The sequence below is a fragment of the Cucurbita maxima genome, unplaced genomic scaffold (assembly GCF_002738345.1).
Source record: "Cucurbita maxima cultivar Rimu unplaced genomic scaffold, Cmax_1.0 Cma_Scf00001, whole genome shotgun sequence".
In the NCBI taxonomy this organism is placed as follows: Eukaryota; Viridiplantae; Streptophyta; class Magnoliopsida; order Cucurbitales; family Cucurbitaceae; genus Cucurbita; species Cucurbita maxima.
The window spans coordinates 3908956-3931187 of record NW_019272017.1 but is presented as its reverse complement, the minus strand read 5'-3'; the positions used below and the strand labels follow the sequence as shown (position 1 = coordinate 3931187).

Sequence of the window (22232 nt, the reverse complement as noted above, 5' to 3'; positions counted from 1 at the left end):
AAGTTGGCATGACGACGAGGGTCTATCAAATAAGTGAATGGGGAATGGGATTTTGTTTGTTTCTGAGATTCTGACAGATGAGTTTTATAGGGCACGTGGGATGGGCTATGTCAAAATCACTGCCGTCCACGTGTTAACTCTCGCCCAACGGATCTATTTTTCCTTAAATGGAGAGGGAGTTTTAAATTTGATATAAAGTCTTGTAATTTTTTTCCTTCCAAATTTCAAATTTAATATGTCAAAGTTAATGCCCTTAATTAAATGTTGGTCTCATTATCCATCTGCTTGGGATTGGGAGTGTGAAAAATATGCACAAGAAAATCTTGAACATCGGAAGAATGTTTATCATCGACCGAGTGGTAATTGACATGTACGAAGGAGCTTGAAGAAGCTTAAAGAAAGAAAGAAAAAATAGAAACAATGTCATGTTGTTGAAGGAATTCTAAGAATATAAATAAATGGTCCTGATAAATCCCTGTAAGATCTTCATGAGCATCACCTTGTTGTTCACATCAAGATGCGGATCACAGCCAGACCCACAGCAGATATGGAAACAAGGGTACCGATGCAGTATTTTATTACATCGTATTTCGCAGCTTCCACTTGTGCTCTCAGAGCATGAATTTCCTGCAATTTTTTTAGCAAACAAGATTACAAATTACTCGCACACTAGAGTTTCTTAATAAACACAAAGCATTCCAACCTCTCAATCTTTCACGTAGTTGGTCTTACCCGATCAAGTTTATTAGTTAGGTTGTTTGTTTCAGCATTCTGATTAGCTAGCTCATCCCGTATCCTCCTGCACTTGTGAACAACAAAAACGTGTAACCAAAATTGATTCCCCAACCAACACACTCTCCTGCTTCTTCTTACACAAAAAGTTCACTTACCCTCTCTCAAGATTCAAATCCAATCGCTGTCCAGCTGTGACTTTGTCGATTTCATACCTGCACCATGATCACAGGTCCTTCACAAATGAGACCAATTCAAGAGCTAATGTCTAAAATATGAACTCAGTATACATTTCATATAAACTGAGGTACGCTAAAACAAACCTCAACTCATTGCGCATCTTGTCAATATCATTTCGGAGTTTTTCAGTCTCGTGTCCCAATAACGAAAAATGGTTCCCCTACATTGCATGTGTTAATCCAATGGTCAGAAAACATAAACTAACAAACCAACTTTGTGAACTATAAGATTTCCTTAACAAATAAAATTTTGAGACTTAAATTTGTTTTATTCCAAAGAAACTCTATGTTAGAACTGTGGCTGGCTTTCACCCTATTGGCCTCACCACTTGCCTCTATAAAATCATCACCCAGGTCCTTTCAGAAAGTCTCAAAAAGGCCTTTCCTCTCACCATTAGAGTATCAAACAACATTTGCTGAGGGATGACAAAGACAAATCCTTAATGCATCTCCAGGCCGATGAACTTATTGACGAATGGCAAAGAAAGAAGAGGGTTTTGATAAGGCGGATTGGGATTTTCTTGATAATATCCTTGCTTCCAAAGGCTTCGGTCTTAAGTGGAGAATTTGGATTGAAGGATGCATCTCCTCTACTGATTTCTCAATTCTCATCAATGGCCGTCCTCATGGTAAAATTCTAGCAACTTGGGGCCCTAAGACAAGGGGGTCCATTATCTCCCTTCCTTTTCATTATGATTATGGGCAACTTTAGCAGTTTGCTATTCGAACTCAAATGCGAGGGTCATATCAAAGGCCTTTGGGTTGCCCAAGGTAATTTAAGAATCAAACATATCTCATTTGTTGATGACACCATTCCATTTTCTGAGTCCGAAGATAAGAGATCATTTCAATACCTCCTCGAGGGAGTTGGGTTTCAAACAGGCTTCCAGACACCACATTAATCTTCATAAATCAGAGATTATTGGTATTAATGTTGATCCCCCAATTATTGAGGACGAAGCTAAGAAGTATGGTTGTAAAATGGGTGAATGATTGAATTCTTATATGGGGATTCCTCTCGCTGGCGTTTCTAGAATTCAATAGAAAGAAGACTATCAACATGTGTCACCAAGTTGGTAATGAAGCCCGATCCTTGGCTTCGCATCACCCCCACCTCTTCAAGCTTTTTCATTATAAAGATGCCACCGTTAAAAGATGTTTGGAGCACCACCAACAGACTTTGTGATCTTAGACTTGGGAGGAGCTTGAAGGATGCAGAGGCTATAGAGTGGGCAGATCTTAGCCTTAACCTAGACCCGATTATACTCAACAACGAAGTTGTACATCGACTCTAAAGTCAGATCTCTTAGAATCCTTCCAGTAACATATGGGAGCTCCATGTCCATGGTATACAAAAATATTACATTAACTAGCAGTGCAAACACCAAAATAGTTTGGAAAATCCAAGTGCAATAAGTATTATACTTTCAAGTTCAGTTATTCAACCTGTATAAAGTTCCCACCCCACCCATCTACATGCTATCCAAAATACCACATTTGGTCAAATTCCAGAAACTTGTAAGCTATTTGGCATCTCGAATAGAATGACACTACGAATTGATCCCATAACCTAAAAAACATACAAGTACAAGGTTTGTCCAACCAACTCATGGTAGTTGAAGCCCTGATCAAGCTTTAATTATGTAACATATTGCAAGAACAGGAAATTAGGAGCAGATCATCACGCCACTCTAGAATTTTTCTATTTTATTCGAGAACTGGAACAATATCATAAGATATGCAAGACAACAATGGAAACTAAATACTAGTACAATATATCAATAAGACATTTTCAATTCAAGGTTTTCCCCTTATTTTGTTGCTAATCCTAACAAATTAAACAGTATTAAAAATAGACACTATCATCTAAGCAGACTAGGGAACTAAATAAGGATAGTACAACAGCAAGCCAATAACAAAGAACAATGCTAAAAGACTATAATCAATCAAAATACAGCGAGAATATGAAATTCAAATATCTCTTATATTATATTTAACAGCGAATCATGAAACCTATTTGTGTATAAGAAATACAGAAATAAAATAAATAATACTAGTAAATACCTGTGAGCTTTGAACTTCAGATTTGAATTTCGACAAATTGGCCTCCTGGATCATTTCAATCTACAAACATAACATGACATCCAATGAAAGGTTAGTAGGTTATAAACAAAACAAAAAATGGTAGAATGACAAATGTTATAGATGCTCATTTCATCAAGAACCTCCTCTTGTTGCCATCATTGTACAATGATAACATTAGCTGAATTCAAGACATGTAAACATTGAGTACTTAGAAACTCACTTTCTGCATCTCCCCCTTTGAAACAAATGAATGAGATACATTTTCCAAGCTATCATTTAACACTTCGGTAATGGCATCTGTTATTGCTTCAGCTTGATTTGAGGGCACCCCTTGACCCTCCAATTTCCTAACCTGGAAGAAATGCATCATATCACTTTCCAACAACCCTTGTGAGAACAACACAGAGATTCTCAAATTCTCACTCCATCTTCATTCAGATATCATATATCCTCAGGGGAATCATATGAAGAAAAATACAAGTGATTCCAAATCTTTTACAACGCAAGCAATTTATAAGAACCAAAACAAAGATGTAACAAGAGCTGGGGGTGGGGAAGAACAAAGAGAGCAAAATTACTAGGGCTAACGTGTCGACTAGAAATAAACGCTTTCCGTTGGATTTTGAAAGGTGAGAGATCTGCCTAAATTCACAGTGTCTGTACCGAGAAATCAAAGAGATGGATGCCGATAAATTATTTGCAGAATGGTCGGAGATTGCGCTTTCGAACGAAGACACCTTCGAAGCTCCCAAACTTCGAAAAGCTGAATTGGCTACCAATTGCCCCACCCGTTTACCAGCCGCACCAGCGGCCATTCGATTCTGTGGCAACATTGCGAACAATTTTAGCAAAACTCGATTGACGAAGCAATTCCATCTTACTTAAGAAATTTTGATTGAAAAAAAGATCAACATTCATTACACACAATCCCACCCTCCATTTCGCGCGGAAGAAGATGCAAAAAACCAATAAAATTCAAAATACCCAGTAAAACTATCGTATAAATCATCAACCCACATCAATTTCACGCCGAAATCAACTGCCCAGGAATTTAAAATAAAAAATAAAAAAAAAATAGAAGGAAGAAAGAATAGGCCATTTCTGAAGAAACGTAGCCATGAAACCGACCTGTGTAAGATGGAAGATCGACGCAAGAAGCAAGGTCTTCAAAGTTGAAAACGAATGAACAAAAATTTGGGAGCGAGAAAGACCTTTTTGTATTGAAGGGAACCGATGAAAATGAAAATGAAGATGATCCCAGCCACCAGTAGTCAAAGACGAGCAACAGCGTGGAACTTTCCCGGTTTCTTCGCGAGCAAACAAAGAACTTTGAGGGTCCGCTCAAAATCCTTGGAATTGGAAGCAAAAAAACGCCTCAAATTTCTGAAGCTACCTTCTCCGATGAACTAAAAACACGGACGGTTCAAAGAATCAAAGTTTCTTCTCACTATGGCATGGAAAATTGAATTTCCGTTCTTATTTGATTTGTCGATTTTATTACCAAAAAAGAAAAAAAAAATCTTAATTTTGATTCGTCGTTTTTAGTCAGATCAATTCGTTTCTTTTTTTTGTCTGAAAATTAAATTTAAGAGATTTTGGCATAGCGATTGGATTAGGATAGATTGAACATCTTAATGCGAATCTGTGTGTTAGGAGCATTTACTTTAAAACGAGATTCTCAAATTATATTCTCTATTAACATTCAAACATCAAAAAGCATGCAGATTTTGACTACTTTTTAAAGCCTTTTTAATTCTCAATTCTTTAACTCACTTGTTCATCCTTAAAAAAAAATTAAAGAAACGATAATTGTAAACAAATTTCTTATTTTTTTAAATGAAGATTATTCCTCATCAATCTTAATCTTAATGATAATTATATAAAGATATAAAGTGATAGGATGACATCTATGTTTGTACCATACTTTTTAAGTAAAAATCGTTAAAAGTAAAATAACGGTAGATGTCATGTTGTGATAACAAGTATTATAAAAACTATATCTTAAACCTAGTGCATCAATCGTTAGATACGTGTAGTCATATAAGAAAACAATGGTGATGGTTGAATTCAAAATTAGACCTATGTATGCTTGGTTAGATGATTGTTTCACGTTTGTTAGGTATGAGTTTTTTTTAAACAAAATCGTGATTTTGATTGGCCTATGTAGGTTAGTCATGTAATTGACGAAATTTTTTTTATGCCCAGAATATATTTTCTGTGCCATCATGTATAAAACTAATGATTTCTATTTGTGAGCCCTCATGCATGTGTGTGATTCATTGCCGTCGTAAACTATCTGTTAGTTCTATGCTCTTTTGGGGTTTCTACAAGCATGAAAGTGATGCATGTAGGGTTAGTGTAGATAAAAGTTATATGACTACGTATACAACAAGACCAAAGAAGTTTGAAGGTGATACTCGCTTTATGGGTTATTTGTGTATGAAAGTGATGCACATGAAACTATGTGAATGAAAGTGATGTACGTCTGAAACATAATAAAAGAACTAGAATTCGAGGCCAAGTTGTAGGCCCCACTATAGTCGTGATTGTCATGTCTGCACGTGTATGTATTTTTTCGAGTCTAATAATAGGGTCACTCAAAGTAAATATATAATAATAATAAAACTAAAATTTAAAGAGATGAATAGGGAAATAGGATAGAAATCAACTCCCATCAAAATCGATCAAAAGGTGAAGTGACCTCAAAAACAAATCAGATTAATAATTCCATATATTAGTTTCAATCTGGGAATGTTGTTAAATCTCTTGTTGCCAAGGTTAAATTCAATGGATATGTATGTATGTGTGTGATTAACTAAACAAATTTGGTTATTAAAAACACTCTTATCCTAGAAATAAAATGCATGAGATGGAATTAAAGAGAAGTAGATTTAAGCATGAAAGAAATTGTTCAAATTAATCCTTCAATTTCCCATCCTGCATACAAAAAATGCAGCAATAAACATTTGATTATCCAGAAAGTAGGAGTTCGACAGCTCTAACCAGTGTTCGCAAAGTTGAAGGGTTTCCAACATCCATAAATATATAATTACCTGAGAAACTAAAACCTGCGTGAAACGAGTGTGTACTGGAACGTCAGATGTTCAAACTCCACCTGACCATATTGTCAAACGAGCAAATAATTTTCAATTAAGGTTTGAACAAACCAATATGCAAAGATCAAATCAGAACCAACCAATATGCAAAAATCAAAACAAGGATCCAGATAAATCCCCCGAAGATGTGAAGTCTCTAAAACAATCAGGTATTATTGATATGCATATTATTCCACAGGACCTCTAATTGGGCAGGTTTCGAGTTAAAATTACAACAATGTTAACAAGCAGACTTTCCGGGTTCCAACAATGAATGTAAAACCAAATGTGGAAGTGTATTGCAATGGAACTATCAACTACAGAGGCAAAAAAGGAAAACAAAAACAAAAACAAAAGCACGGAGCTCCTCTATTGCATATTACTATTTCCTCCGTAATATATATATCTACAGACTCCGCTGCCCTTTGGGTGGCGGTCGGAAAGTACACCATCTGAATGGTGGCTGTCTGTTCAGGGAGATGTACAACTACACTGAATTTTGATGTCTCGAACTAGACGATGTGTTAAAACAATAGCTCATTTGGCCACTCCAGGATCGGTTGCAGAAATGTCTGTTGTGCTTTTTTGACTTGTAATCCTTTCTAAAGCCATTTTGCAGTGCTGATCTTATTCCCACAGTATTCCTGTATTAGCCGAAGTTATGGGGAAATTCCCGTCGGTTTTGTTTGTCAGAAAGAGTTTCAGATTGGTACGTTGATATTTTACAAGGATTCTGATCCCTCAACTTGAGTACCAGTAAAAGAATCGTCATGGTTTCTGCAGTTCAAGGTTGCTCATCTTTCACTCTAATGTGAAATGGAAACTGCAAATTGGCTGTGGAGCTTAATGCATCTACCTTCATCTCAGCGGCTGGACTGAATCCATCCACAGAGAAAAAACAATCACTTCTAGAACCCCGAGTTAATTCCTCGCTACAATTCACCATTGATGCTGTGGAAGCCAAACCACTCAAGCATTCCATGGCTTCGACTTCTGCTAACAAATCTGAGACAGATTCATCAACCAAGGAATTAAAGTCATTGGGCTCATCAACAATTGCCTCCCAGTTTATCGTAGCCACGGTTGTATCATGATCATCCATTACATCAGATGATTTCAGACCAGATGCAGTTATGAGACTGGAGTTCAAGTCCTCAATAGGTCTACCTGGTGCAGCCGAATACCCACCCCATCCACCTGCTAGATGACTAGGAAGTTGTCGTCCACCCAGAAAACTTGAGGCACTACACCAGCTAGGGCCAGAATCCTGGACAAGAACACTTGAAGATACAGATTGTTTAATATCAACATCTCCACTCGTTGGTTTCAGGGTGGAATTTGGAATAACAGGTAAAGCTTCTCGGATTTTCTCTGATGGCTTGAGTGAATTCATCAAAGATAGACCACTACAATTAGAGTTCCATTCACGAGAGGAAGCATCGGCAGGTGGAGTGATCCAGTTTTGTCCAGAAGATTGACTAGAACAATCCTCACTACTAGACTGTTTCTTGCGACTAGGCTGACTATGAACTCCTCCCAAAGTAATTGTCTGTGAATTCTGATCCTCACTATTGGGACTGTGATTTTCCTTGGCCTGATGGACTTCTGCCACTGGTGGTTGTAAGGATAATGTAGCCGATGAAAGTAAATTCATAAGGGAAGGGTAGGACCACGAATTATTGTTCTTCAGTGGGTCGTGTGCTACCTCAAGGTTCCCAGCCGAAGACTGATTAGAGTTGACAGTATCTGCAGGTGCACACAAATCTTTAGAAGGTGAACTTGAACCAGTGCTCATCATGGGCTCAGTTTCAGCATCACATACTGTAACATGATCTTTCCGCTCAGAGTTACTATTCCTGATAAAACCCATGTCAAACTGAAAAGATTTCATATCAGAATTTGTACCTCCATTCCTTTGGCCACTATGATGATTATCAGAACCGCCCAAAGTAGGTCCATTTCCTCTCCCTAAGCTCAGAAGACCGATGTGCCATGTAGAAGATGATTTGTTGTAACGTCCATTCAATGCGTTAGTCAACAGTACAGAGTCCTTATGCGATTCAGTTGTCCTCCATACTCTAAGATCAGGAGTGAGGTGTCCACTATTACTCCAATGACGTAAATGCGTCATAGAAAATGGACCCTGAATTTTTCCAGTCGGATCCCGGTATTGCCATATCCTTTCCACTTCTGCATCATTAGAAACACTTCCTATCCCAATAGAAAGTGGTGGAACTGAGGCTTCAGGTAAGACCACTTGGCAATGCCCATCAGAGGTCAAAGGGGAGGAAGTTTTAACCTGGTTAGTTACATTCCAATTATGTGATAAAAGACCTCTTCCTGCCCATGTTGTTTCAAAAGTCCTGTCACTGCCCAAGCAGTTGCCTTCTTTATTTACATTAGCTGGTAAGCTAATATTCCTACTTTGCTCTGAAGTACTAGTTGAATTTTTCTGTACATCACTTCCACTAACATTTGAATTGGTTACTCTTCGTGGTGAGGTAAGCTCCCCCTCTCTTTCATCAAGGTCACAATTTCTAGATCTCTTGAGGCTCCCTGCAAACACACGGATAAATTTACAGAATACTTCCTTGAGGAAAAACTTAAAAATAATTCCACAACATAAGATAGTTGACAGACCTTGTCTTTTCTTGTTCGATTTGTCCTTATCTTCTTCAACCTCATCATAACTTGGATTCATAGTTGGATCTGAACGTACTTCAAGAATTTTTAGAAGCCTACGCTGATGTTCTTCAGGTGACTTGAGACGATGTAACCTCTCCACAAAATCTCTTAATGTTTGGCAGAGTCAAGGAATACCACAAAAGATCAAGCACTTTAAAATATAAACAGACTAGAAACTAAAAATCTTCTACAAATAAAGTCCAACCAAAGGACATGTGCATAACATGGAGAAAATCCAACTTCACACACCAAAGGATCTTGCAGCACTCGTGTATGGGTGTAGAGAAAACACCATATTATCAATGCACTGCTGTCTGGTGTGGTTAACAAAACCGGGTGTCCAGATAACTTGTTATTTGAAAAGGTCTAGTAGAACTTAAATTTAAAATAAAGGCATAAAAGTAAAATTAAAAAGATCCTCCAGCTTGCGCACCGCTATTCAATACAGAACTTCTATAGGGTAGTCAATAATCAACCACTCAATATTCATGTAACAAAATAAATGCAAAGGAAGGGAGGAAATGAAAGAAGATATCATGTTGAAATAGAAGTAGTCCACAAATGCTATTCAGCAATATTGATAAGCATGACAGCATTAAAGCAACTCAAAGAGTGAGTTCAGAACAATCTTTCATAAAAGGATATTCATCCATATTGCCCTTCTTACTAGCTTCATCGTGGAGGTGATCGAGTTGAGTGATCTCTTTTTTGAGCATCTGGACAAAACATAAAACAGAAAGCCAAACCAAGCACATCAAATAACATACGATTATCAAATTATTATTTGCAACATTGTCTAGGTCAATAATCAACCATTTAGTGATGTCAACTCACAGCTACGCCCTAAAGAAAGAACGACACAAAAAAAAAACACTTCTTTTGGCAACATGAGAATTGTTAAATAAAAAGAAGAGTTCATCACCACATTAATTTCTCTAAAATAAATATTTTAATTCAATCTATATAATATATGTTATGGAGAAAATTCAAACCACCAGGTTGGCTTAAAAAGGCATATAAAGTCCTTAAGCGTCTTAAATATAATAGAAATCTACATTCTACAACATCATATGGTTTTGTCCTCTCCTGGAAAGACATTTGGAAACTTCAAAAAAAAAAAGCATTGCATGTGCCTTAATTCACTGTATTATAAATAGTTCCCATATTTTCAATAATGAAAAATAACAATGAAACAATAAGAGAATTTCTTAAATTATTCTTCTATTTCCATAAGATTCATTTACTATTTCAGGGGGGGACTCCATTTTGCTCACAAGACTTATTCAATTTTACTACTTGTATTTTCAAATGTCCTCATTTAAAATCCATACTTCCAATAAACCTTAAAATTAGTCTCTATCCATAGTTTAGAGTTAACTTTTCTAAAAAAATCTCTATCAATTTTCCTTGTAAACTTTAGAAACATGTTCACGCATTTTTTATCCTTGAATGAAAATTATTATTATTTTGGCCATGGAAATCATAATTAGTATTTTTCAAATTTAGATAAAAATCATCTTCAAACTAACTACGAGGAACAACTATAAGATTTATTAGGAGCAGAAAGACTAAATTTGGACATTTGAAAGAGTTAGAATGAACCTCAAGTACAAGGACAAAACGGTAATCTAACCTAAAAAAATTAATTAACAGATTTTTCATTTTAAATAACATTAGAACCATCTCATAAATTTAGAAGAATTAATCTATATATAATGGAAAGCATGTAAAATTATGTTCATTAAAGATCTGATTATAATTAAACTACTTTCACTACTACAACATCTTAGCACGTAAGATACTGACGCAGCTCATATAAATCTTCAAGATAGATTTGATACACCTTGGAATGGAGACGGTTAAATTCTCACTTATTATTGGTTCGAGAATAGTCTTCAGATTCTGATTTTTTTTCTGACTGCAATGATGGGGATTTTTTTTTTTTTTTCCCAATAAAATTTCCTTTTTTTGTTAATCTTTGTAACAATCTTGCACTTGCTGATACAGACTTCTATGAGTAAAGTAATAAGCTGTTTTACCAAAGAAAAAGATTTATATTAATTATACTATTTGTTTAAGGGCGGAGTCAATTTTAGGTTTTAAATAAACTAAAAAAGAGCTATGACCTGAAAGCTGATACTTCAACATGCCAAACTGCCCTAACTTCTCTAGCCCCCCCCCCCCCAAAAAAAAAAAAAAAAAAAANAATATATATATAAAAAAAAAAAAAAAAAAAAAAAAAAAGAGGAAAGGGGAAAGGGGAAAAAACACTGCGTAATTAGACCTCATAATTGGAAAAGGCGGGGTTGAACTCACATCATTAATCTTCAATGCATGAAGTTCCCGTCCTTTGTCCAGAATTTCACCCTGCAGTAAAAAAAACAAACCTATTGGCAACTCGATCTCTATAAAAAAGGTAAATTCACGACAGCTAAACAGGCTGAAATATATAAAGAGGTATGGATAATAAAATCTTACAATACTGAATCGTTTTACAAGTCCACACTTTATGCTCCGGCGTAAACGCCTACATTCTTCCTGAGTACATATACTAATACATCAAATACCACCACAAGAAGCGTAAAATGCATGCACATATTTTTTTAAAAAAAAAATAATACAACATGACAATCATGTCCATCACATTATCACATCATGTCAAATAGATGATCACCAGCAACAATAACACTACTTAGAACTAGAGAAGTCAAAGATGATACACAAACATTTGGGGGATGACTATAGCGAGAAAGTATCTCAAAACAATGATTACAAAATTTGGCCTCTTTTCCCTTTTTGCCTTCTTTTGAGCTATAAGCATGTAGACATAAAAATAAAAAAAAAGTCTTCTAACCCATTAATGAAGTTCACTTTGTTTGTTTAGTTTCTTAATCTGAATCCCATTCAGTCTCCAAAAGATATGATAACTTGGACTTTCTTTTCGGAAATAAAATGAGAAGACAATATTTGAGACCAAACATGTGAAAATACTAGCCATGGGCTTTTCCTGCCAAGTAATTATATTTCAAAAACAAGATGTAAAATCCGAGAATGAAGCAAGGGTCCAACTTAGAAGGTGTAGCAACATTATCTACTTGAAATGGCCTATACTAGAAGCAAAACTGTATGACCGTAAGATGAAGGATGCTCTTGAAACCTTCAAAACGGACGGATATAAATCTACAAAAAAACCAGCCAGTGGGAACTCCAAAGAGAAATCATTCAGCTTTACATGTAATTTATAACAGATGAGGGCCCACTTCCAATGACAACTAAGACAATTACAGATTTAAGAATAAGAATTGTATCTAAGTTGCATAATATTAATATATATAGAACCATCGTTGTAAACTCAGTCATCTAATTTCAAACTAGCCATGGGGTTTTAAAAGACCGATGAAAATAAGAAACAACAATTAACAGGGTAAATTTACTAACCTCAGTAAATTCTTGGTTAGAAATCCTATCAATGGACACAGTCTCTATTTTGTCCAAGTTCAATACATCAAGCATCACATCAATTGTTTTCTCACCGACTGTGTATGGTGTAGAAATTTTGCTTATGCCTGCTAACATCAGCAAAATGTTACGAAGGAGAGTAAGAAATAATAATTCAATTTCGTTATGAGGCATTAATATTCGATATTAATACCTACAACTTGGACAAGCCTGTGAAATTCATGCTTTTCATCATTATTTGGAATCTGTATTCTCACAATTGAGCCTACAACCATATCATTAAATTTTTTATCATCATCAATTAGGCTCACTATCAAATCACGTCGCATGTAGATCAAGTTAATGTTCTGAACATCAATTGCTGCATATTCATCTGCATTTAATGGCTGCCCACTCTCATCAGCCTTCTTGCTAGTTTTATGCTTTCTTTCATATTCATCTACTGTATCATAATCACACTTCTCTTTGCTTTCAATTGGATCGATCACTACACCAGATCCTGTGCTAACATTATCAGCTGCAGTTTCTTTTGTGTGTATGTGAGATTCAAGAAGATTTAGCATCTCAAAGGTACTGATACGAGATTTCCCAAATAGATTGATAAGCCTCCAATCACAAATAATTTGGCATTGCTGTTGAGGATCCCAAAGATTATTTTTCTTCACATACTCCAGCAGTAAAGCTTCTACATCAAATGGTGAAAGCCTGGGTGTGTCACCATTTCTCATATGTGCAACAAAGTCCATAAGCTCCTTAGTTGCCCATTTTGTGGTTGCAGATAATTGTGTCCCCTCACTACTACTAGGTCTGTCAACTCCGTAACTGAAATTATTCACAGAGCTTTGTTGCCTGTTAGGCCTTTTCCTCTGCGATTTTAGGCTTCTATATGAATTATGAGCTCCATGGCTTTTATTAATACTGCCATCATAAGGCTCACTAGGAGCCACCTTATGATCCATACTTCCTTTCCATGGATTCTTAGCTCGAATGAGCTCATCTATAGTTAAAGAGAGTTTTTCTTTTAAATATATCCAGTACACTTTAAAAAGATACTCCCAGCTACCTTTGTCATCAAAATCCACTTGGACCTGCATATTTTAAGAACAGTTTTGATGTTAAGGACAAAATAAAAGGCATAAATTAGGAACTGACATACAGAAAATGGCTGAGAGATGAATCTCGTAACAAGATCCAAATACAAGACTAATACTATGAACATCTAGATGGGTTTATCGCGAGGCACTTAGAGATTAAAGAAGATCGAATGTTAATCTCAATCCAGGAATCATTAAGTGAAACAGAAAGCAAAAATGGTTTTCTTGCGTGTACATGCATGTGTCAAATTACGAATGCATTTTTTCATATGCACCACTCTAAAAATGGAAGAATAAGTAGAATTAAGAAATAAAATATCATCATGCATGCATAGACAGGAATGGCATATAGAATTTTTGCTTACCGATTCTGCTTCAGGAGTGCTTTTCTCGATTAACATTATTATTTTCATACATGTTCCACAGAACCCTTTGCTTCCCCTAACACATTGATAATCAGCACCTTTAGTGCATCCTTTGCACAGAGAAAACGGGCATGTGTAGCACATATAATAGGAAGCCTTCTGACATTTAGTGCATATATGCCATCCTGCACAATGATGAAAAGAATTGCATCTTCAATACTATAAGATGGTGAATACTGGGTAAGCAGTATTATAATGATATCCACTCCTACTACGTAAAACAAAACAAAAACAAAAAAAAAAAAAAAAAAAAAAAAAAAAAAAAAAAAAAAAAAAAAAAAAAAAAAAAAAAAAAAAAAAAAAAAAAAAACACGAAGCTACATACCACAGTTCCATTTAGCTTTCGATCGAAAGAAGGACTCATCTCGCTTGATGCATGATGGATGATAAGCCTTTGGACAACCTCTGTCAATTAACAATGAATGAAAACCCATTTTTGAAGGGGAAACGAATCAAACATATCACAAGCCGGCACATGCAAAGACTAACAGACAATAAATGGAAACAATTGAGCTCAAATTGTAATACAATGCTCCAATAAGAATACTCTTTCTCACCTTAATGTACAAAATTAAAGACTTACTATTTCCCTACCTCACCTCAACTAGATCAAGAAAAAAAAAATCGTATTATATTAACAGCGGATTCTCCGCTTAAATAGAAGATACAATTAATGAACAAATCTCAATTGTGATCGAGACATAATTCCCTAAATAAAAGGCGAAGGCGCAAATGCAAAGCAAAGAATGAACAAAATTCGAAGTATAAAAATCCTCCCACATCCCCGAAACTCACGGCAAACCACGAGAGTCCGAGACAACAAATTGACAAAAACAAATTCCACTCACCGGCGATCACAGAGAACAAGAGTCCCACCATCAAAACAAATAAAACACACATCCTCCTCGTCCTTGTTTTGCTGCAGAGGAGGCGGCGGGGCCTTGACTTGGCACCGAGGCGGCCGACCTCGCCGCCGAATCCCCAAACTCTTCTCCTTCAATCCCCCATTCACCGTAGGTGAAGAATCAGCACCAGCTTTCGAAAGAACGACCGGTCCAGCCATCTGAACCGGAGCTCCTACCAGCTGCGAATCATCCGTATCCGGAACAGAACAGGAATGATCGACATCCATCAGGTCCGGAGCCTGAGCAGAATTCCCCAAAACGGAGACGTCTGAGAGCGGAGCATCCCGGTGATGGGGTTGTAGACGGGGTTTATGGAAATCGAAAGGCGGGTCGTCGGGTTTATCCATGAAGATCGAAGAGGATCAAGGGAAATTAGGATGGGAAGAGGAATGGAAAGTAAGCAGAGGTTGAGGTTGAATTGGCAACCCTAAGTTCTGGAGAAGGCAAGGCAAGGAAGCCTTTCCGTGGTCGGTCTGGTCTGGTCTGGCCAGAAAGCATTCGGAAATGGGACTGGGTGAGGAGGATGNTTTTGTTTATTCCCCTCTTCTTTTTTTTTTTTTTTTTTTTTTTTTTTTTTTTTACTGCTCTAGTGAGAGAGAGAGAGAGAGAGAGAGAGAAGATTGAGTACGTAAAGTTTGGGAGGGACCGACTCCCGCCTCAACAAAATTTCCTTTTTTTTTCTTTTTCCTTTTTGTGGCAACATTTGAAAATAAGCATTCCTAATTATTTTCTGGTTGATTCTCTTTTTTGTTCTCTCATTTTGACCAACACCTCAATTTTTCACTGCGTTTCTCGGGGATGTACTTGCATTTATTTCTCTGTAAAATTCTTTTCTCCATTGTTGGAGTTACCCTTGGCACTCATTTTTTACCCTATTTTGGTAAGAATTAATTCCACATTCAAAAAATTACTATCTAATTAACTTCAATACATACATAGTAATAATAAAACACATTCTCCAACCTCCTACTTCATTAAACTATATAATTCTTACTCGTTACTCAAAAATTAAGTCCCAACAAAATGTTCACATTTATTTAAACGAGTTAGATTAGCAAACATTGAGAAAAATGGTTGTACTTTCTTTATAAAAAAGAAGATAGAAGGAGGTGAAAACAAAACCAACATAAAGCAGCTAGAATTCATTCGTAAACTATGTACTAAGCGGATGAAATAAAATGTAGACTCCAACCATCCCATCCTTAATTCCCAACAAAATGTTCACATTTAACTAACAATCTAGAAGGGACAAAGGTCCACGTGACTGAATTAGTAGAAAATGGCAAATGTATTAGGTCACGATTCCATGATCAACACCCCATCTTATTCGGAATCAAAGTATTATGCCTAAGTTGTTTGGTAAAAGTATCATTAACTTCCCTTTCATTTAATTTAGTACTTTAAAAGTATTTCAATCTAATTCTTATATTTTAAAATATTACATTTTAGCTTTCAATATTTGCCGTCAGAAAAACGGAGTGAAATCGCGTTTGAATACAATGGCGACACGGTGGAGGAGTAAGCAAATAAAAGCAAGGAAGTTAATGGTCAAACCAAACGCAGCCGTGTTGTGGGTGATGTGGTAGCCTTCGCTTCGATCACCACGTGGGTGCAAAACACGCTGTCAATGCCACGGAAAACCTGGGACCACTCCACCTCCATGAAAATTTCCCTTTGCGAAAAACGCTTAAAACATGTTCCCATCCACGTCACCCCCTGTTCTCTTTTATTCTTTCTATTTGCGTCTAATCTAACTCCACCATTTCTTATTTACAAAACAAATTCAATTCTTCATACCATTTAAATGCAACGAGTATTATTGAGTTATCAATATAATTTTAACCCATAAAATAATTCAATGAAATAAAAGCACCTAATTTTATTTATTTAAAAAATTTTAAACCATACACTTCTTGTAGTAATTAGTTCGAGATTAAATTGTTATTCTCTGTATAAATATTTAATTTTTATTATTAAAATTTGTAATGAATAAATCTATGTCTTCACGTTGGAATGTATGGGTTTATATTTTTTTTTTTTTGATTCACATGGGCTTATGTTTTCAAACCGTGAGCATCAATTCAATATATAGTTTAATGAAATGTGTTATGTTTTTTCTTTTAAAAAATTAATAATACAACTATGATATCTCACCCCGGGTTCAAAGGCTAACAAAGTGTCATTCATATTGAACTTAAAAAAATATATATTTAAAAAAAGACTCACCTCCATTTTAATTATCTCATAATCCATAATCTTTTAGTTTAAATTTTATTATACTTTCATTTTTTATTTTTTTACTTTTATTATAATTCAATTATTTAAAGTTCGTTGTAACAAGCAAGTTGTTCGTAATTATAATTGGATAAAAAATCTATTTTATCAGTATAAAGTATTGTTGGAACTTTCCCTTGTAATATTACATATTCATCATCTAGTGTACCTATACTTGAAAGAGGTTGGGCTGGACCCAAAACATGGGTGAGCTTGAGGTTTCAGAGGATTGGTGGGAAGTCGGGTGTTCCTCATTTCACACCCTGGTTTATATTTATCATTCTTGTCGATAAAGCATTCGTCCCCATAGACTCGGTCGAGTGAACTGTGGTGGACCTTAAGGGTAGGTCCTTGTTGGCCTTGGGCAGCCTCTAGTCAGCCTCAACCCAATAATGGTGTTTATCCCTTTGTTGGGCTCGCTTTTAGGTAGATTTCAGTGTCGTCTAGATTTGGGTCATTTTTATTCACAACCCTTTTCTGAGTGGCCCCATCCTTTTACATTTCACGATGCATAGACCAAGTTTTTCTTTTTTATAAAAAAAAAAAAACTACCATTTCTGAAATATTTGGGTGTTGAGGAGGGTGAAAACATGATGGTCCAATGAATTCCGACAAACTAAAACACGTGGTCCACCCTATCTTTTCAACACTTTCTCAAAAAAAAAAAAAAAAAAAAAAAAAAAAAAAAAAAAAAAAAAAAAAAAAAAAAAAAAAAAAAAAAAAAAGAAGAGAGAGAGTCAATGTGGTGGTGATTTAATGGCGAGATGAGTGCGCTTTGGAAGCCATTCTTTTGCACCAATAAAATCGAGAGACACAAAGGGGTTGGCTTCAGGCTCAGTGAGTTCTCTAGACCATGAAACTCGTCCTCCATAATCTGCTCCTGGTCCTGAGCATCTGTATTGCCCATAAAATACAGTCCTACATCCGCATACTCCTCATCATTATGTTTTTTTTTAATAATAAAAAATAATTAATTAAGAAAAAAAAAAAAGACTTACAGTTCGCGGTTTTTGTCGCCCCAGTTGTACCAACCAGTGGGAGTGATGATTTTATCCATGAAGGTATAAGCAAACACCACTCGGGAGAAGCTGCCCCAGGCCCGCCCCAAATACAGAGCCCCCGACCCCGAAACCTTACAGTTGAGGAACGAAAACCCCGTTTCCTCCAGTAGGCTGTTCCTCTTCTGGGCGGTCAGAGCGCCGTAGCTGTCAGTGATGGCGTGCAAATGGCACCCCTCGTAGATGGACAGCCCGTCCCCGAACACGAAGTCCACCGACCCCTCGATGTAGCAGTCCTTGAAGTAGTGCCGCCCCAAGTGGTCGTACAGTGTGTCCTGCGCACCGATGAACCTGCAGCTTATGAACGCAGCCGCATCTCCCGTTATTCTGAAAGCCACCGCTTGCTTCCCCAACGCCCCCGACGGCGGCGCCCTCGCCTTGTTCTATTTTATTTTAAAAAAAAATATTTAATTATTGTGCGAAATAAATAAAAGAATAAAATACTTACAGTTCCGTATTAATTGTTATAATAAATTTAAAAATTGATACCGACCATTATCACATTTTAAATTGTAGTCTCCATATGCTTCCAAGAACTATAATGTCAGTCCAGTCATGGGAAGTCACAAGCAAATTACCATTTACATACGACACTCCTATTTTATTTCCTCTTAAATTTAGAATATAAACAAAAATATTGAATATATATATTTAGAGAGTGAAAAAGTAACCTTGAAGGTAATGTTCCTAGCGATGAAGAAGGGTGAATTAACAGCAAAAGTTGCAGAACCAAAAGTGCCGATCGGACGGCCGTTGTCACCCATATGGTCCGCCGTGTCGCTCCATTCAATGACCGTCTTCTCCGCTCCTTCTCCCTCCACCCATATGTAACTCATCATCGCCGGAATCTCAACCTTCTCCCTAATAAAACATGGAACAAACACCTCTAACTTTTTATTCTAATTCCATATTTTTTTAATTTAATAAATGCATTTGTATTAAAAAATTACAAATACAATTAATTTTGACAGACTTTTGGAATTTGATATTAAAAGATTCTAATTTTAGCATATATTTTTGAGTTAAAAAGTAATTTTTTTTACTAAAAAAATGTCGACAATGATTTATTAAATTACACTTTTTGAAACCAATTAAATATAAATGGGAAAGTTTATGATTTTTTTAACAAAAGAAATAGTATAAATATTAAAAATGAGTAAAATGAAAGTGACCTGTAGATTCCGGCGGCGACATGGATGACGACACGGCACCGGTTGATGAGGGGCAGAGAGTTGATAGCCTTCTGCACCGACCGGAATCCCCCCGGCTTTGGCTTCTTGGAGACCCTGAGCGTCAAACAAGGCTTGAACTTGTTCTTGGTGTTTTGAAAAAGAGAGTGCTTGAAAGAACCCATATGTCTTATCCACTTCAAGTACTCATCTTCAACTCTTCTCATTCCCCCGCCGCCAACCGTCCAGTTTTGGCCGTAAGAAACGGCAGCGCCCGGCAGCAGCATTATCATCACCACCAGAACAAAAAAATTCAGCATCCTCATCTTGTCGACTGCAACTGCAATTGCAATGTAGATAAGTGCTTGAGAGGAACGAGGGGTTTAAAAGGAGATTGAAAAATAGAGAAGAAAGAGAGAGAGACCAACATCGGGGGAATCTTGCAGCTGTGTGTCTGTATTCAATTTGTCTGTATTGCCATTAACAGCCATGAAAATTTTTTAGACCCATATGTGAGTTTTGTGTTCAAATGGTATTTTTCATTGTCTTTTCCTTGGAAGTTAGAGCTTTTGAATTCCAATAGATATGTGTTGTATTTTGTTCTTCATTTTGTGGCCGACAGTTATTGGTGGAGGCAGTTATAATCGGCTCATTGTTTAATATAAGACTCTTATAGTGTGACCATTTAATGTATGTCTAGCAATGAGTAGTTAATTAGATATAAACAAAAATGAAGCATTTTTACAATTTCATTAAACATTACAAGCTGTCAATCGCATAATTTCTTTCCACAATACGATGGACACAAAATATTAAGAGGCAGTTAAGAGTGTGACAGTGTTTTGACGAAGTTTATAATAAGGTCTCAGATTGAAAATGTGGACAAGCAAAGGGAAAATGAACTTTTTCTTCATTTTGGAGAAGTGGGGTTTTAGAAGATGACAGAGTTCATCCTCATCATGGGAGAATAGAGCCATAAGAGTGATGGGCAAAAAAGAAGATAATGTTTGGTTTGATAATTACTTCCTTTATGGTTTTTTCTTCTTTTTTTGTTTTTTTTTTTTGGTAAACTTTAGATGAATTAGTAAAAATTACAACATTTATCTTAATTTAGAGCACATTTTATCCCGACCCTTTAGATTTGATCTCAATTTGATAACCCTATACTTGTTCGATTAAACGTGTACGGTAAAGACACGTGACACCTTATTTGAAATTTGAATATGCAATAAATAATGAGGTGATTGGGTATTGGGTTTGTTAATAAACTGAAGAAGGTTAAGGATCTGAATAGGGAATAGAAGGCAGAGAGATGAGAGAAGAAGAGGAAGGTGGTGGGCCAAAAAATTAATCACAGTGCATGTGACTCCCCCAGAAGATATCATTTTCAATGTCATAACCAAATGATCAAACCATATTGTGTTTTTGTTTCGTTCTCTCCTCTGTATTCGGACCATTTGTTGTTCCTTAAGTCCTTCTCATCCATTGTAGTAAGACAGCCACCAAGCATTGAAGCAGTGTGGTGGATGATATGAGATATGTTGGGGAAAGAAAACGTTGTAAAAAATGTGTGTTCAGAATGATCATCATGAAACAAGCATGTGATGGATGTGTGTTAACAAAAGTGGAGGCAGATGGCAACATCAAACTCCTTCACTACTACTCTCTCTCTATTTGGTGCCATTATTTCATGTCCTGCTATCACAACACCTTCGTTTTAACTTCAACTTTGGTAATTAATGTAACATAATAAAGGAGTAGATATGGGCCTCAAGTCTTGCATGCAATGTGAAGAAAGAAGAACAAAACATAGATTGGGGCCATTTAAAACCAGTGGGAGAAAAGAAAAGTAAGAGCATGCGCAAATGTAAGCCAGCTATATATTAACAAAAAGCTGAAAACAACACCTTAACCTTTTAGCGTCCTTGCTCATGACAATACGTCTCGTGTTCATCCCCTTTCGAAGTTCAACCTCTTTACTGGTACATTGTCTAATTCTTATAGAGAATGTAAATTTAAAAATAAAAAATAATAATAATAAATTTTTGTTTTGTTTTGTTTTGTTTTTTTTAAGTCAAGGAAAAGAAAATCTAATTTATACTTCTATAAGCTTTGTTTTGAAAGAGACATTTCTATAAAATTTGTAGTTATGTGAAATATTTAAATATTTGATTTAGATACTCCAAGGAGACAGAAAATAACGGAAAATGGAAAATTGGCATACGCTAATTTTCAAAATATAATATTAGCCCTTAAATTTTAAAGATTATTTAAAAACAAAATAAAAATCTAAATTAAAAAATTAAAATAGTAATCATAGTAAATTTCAAAATATTAAATTAAGTAAAAACTATATTGCAATTGGAGAGTGGTCCTGTTTATTTATTACAAAATTAAATTAAAGGTTTGAAAATGGAAGGATGATTTTAATTAAATGGGTGAAAAATAAGGTCTAATTTGAATGAACTTAATTTTGACACATCCCCCATTTCATTTAATATTTAATAATTTGAAAATTCCACGTCATAAAGTCAAAATTATTCCATTCATTTGTTTTTTCACGCTACTTACCTTTAATTTATTATTTACGTATCAATATTTTAAATATATATTTCAACTTTTGAAATATTAAACAACGAATCCAATTTATCTAACATCAAATAATAGGTATCTTAGTCACCATCAATGCTTAAATAAAATATAAAATTTAAATAATTATAGGATAATTCTATTAATATATTTATATTTTCTTCCATGGTCCTAAGGATAATATTAAATTAAGCATATCAAAAGTTGAATCTTATTTAATTGTACTATATATAGTATTAGATTCTCATATCTTTATATTAAAGATATTCAATAACAACAAAGTTGTAGTTTGTGTTTTAATAGCAATTTTAAAATTTAGATTACAATTTAAACAATAGTTTAAAATAATATTTATACTCATAAAAGTTGAATATAAACCATTACCAATTAAATTATGAATATGTATTTTCATTAAATACGATA

At 35.5% G+C, this 22232-nt stretch overlaps 3 protein-coding genes across 4 annotated transcripts; all 3 read right to left on the bottom strand.

The window, feature by feature from the left end:
- Positions 1–307: 307 nt before the first annotated feature.
- On the bottom strand, positions 308–4561 carry LOC111481228 (protein FMP32, mitochondrial-like). 2 transcript variants are annotated; one of them, XM_023126633.1, is made up of 8 exons: positions 4268–4561; positions 3635–3877; positions 3277–3408; positions 3036–3095; positions 1056–1132; positions 891–947; positions 733–799; positions 308–627 (listed from the first exon to the last, which is right to left on the bottom strand). In XM_023126633.1, exons 2-8 carry the CDS (start codon positions 3869–3871, stop codon positions 508–510), a joined length of 750 nt encoding a protein of 249 aa, XP_022982401.1. In that variant the 5' UTR covers positions 3872–3877; positions 4268–4561; the 3' UTR covers positions 308–507. The 2 variants fall into 2 exon arrangements, with proteins under 2 accessions (XP_022982401.1, XP_022982393.1); XM_023126625.1 differs by lacking the exon at positions 4268–4561 and having other exon boundaries at positions 3635–3889.
- Positions 4562–6300: 1739 nt separating this feature from the next.
- Positions 6301–15247, bottom strand: LOC111478652 (zinc finger CCCH domain-containing protein 44-like). Its single transcript, XM_023123029.1, has 10 exons — positions 14663–15247; positions 14140–14219; positions 13755–13939; positions 12489–13383; positions 12275–12402; positions 11315–11374; positions 11153–11203; positions 9482–9552; positions 8792–8949; positions 6301–8707 (listed from the first exon to the last, which is right to left on the bottom strand). The coding sequence occupies exons 1-10, from the start codon at positions 15064–15066 to the stop codon at positions 6936–6938; spliced, it is 3804 nt and encodes a 1267-aa protein (XP_022978797.1). The 5' UTR covers positions 15067–15247; the 3' UTR covers positions 6301–6935.
- A 2285-nt stretch (positions 15248–17532) lies between these two features.
- On the bottom strand, positions 17533–19629 carry LOC111480563 (probable pectinesterase 53). The gene is made up of 5 exons (XM_023125680.1): positions 19224–19629; positions 18723–18912; positions 17992–18434; positions 17722–17911; positions 17533–17670 (listed from the first exon to the last, which is right to left on the bottom strand). Exons 1-4 carry the CDS (start codon positions 19544–19546, stop codon positions 17731–17733), a joined length of 1137 nt encoding a protein of 378 aa, XP_022981448.1. The 5' UTR covers positions 19547–19629; the 3' UTR covers positions 17533–17670; positions 17722–17730.
- Between the last annotated feature and the right edge of the window lie 2603 nt (positions 19630–22232).

Excerpts from the sequence above, each read along its gene's own strand:
- LOC111481228 (XM_023126625.1), bottom strand. The coding sequence starts at position 3,889 with ATGTTGCCACAGAATCGAATGGCCGCTGGTGCGGCTGGTAAACGGGTG. Across the intron at positions 948-1,055 it reads AAGATGCGCAATGAGTTGAG|GTATGAAATCGACAAAGTCA; the intron begins GTTTGTTTTAGC and ends ATCATGGTGCAG. Across the intron at positions 800-890 it reads GATTTGAATCTTGAGAGAGG|GAGGATACGGGATGAGCTAG; the intron begins GTAAGTGAACTT and ends TCACAAGTGCAG.
- LOC111478652 (XM_023123029.1), bottom strand. The coding sequence starts at position 15,066 with ATGGATAAACCCGACGACCCGCCTTTCGATTTCCATAAACCCCGTCTA. Across the intron at positions 14,220-14,662 it reads CTTGTTCTCTGTGATCGCCG|AGGTTGTCCAAAGGCTTATC; the intron begins GTGAGTGGAATT and ends GTTAATTGACAG. Across the intron at positions 8,950-9,481 it reads AAGAAGGGCAATATGGATGA|ATTAAGAGATTTTGTGGAGA; the intron begins ATATCCTTTTAT and ends ACTCTGCCAAAC.
- LOC111480563 (XM_023125680.1), bottom strand. The coding sequence starts at position 19,546 with ATGAGGATGCTGAATTTTTTTGTTCTGGTGGTGATGATAATGCTGCTG. Across the intron at positions 18,435-18,722 it reads CTAGGAACATTACCTTCAAG|AACAAGGCGAGGGCGCCGCC; the intron begins GTTACTTTTTCA and ends AAAATAAAATAG. Across the intron at positions 17,912-17,991 it reads GGCGACAAAAACCGCGAACT|GACTGTATTTTATGGGCAAT; the intron begins GTAAGTCTTTTT and ends ATGCGGATGTAG.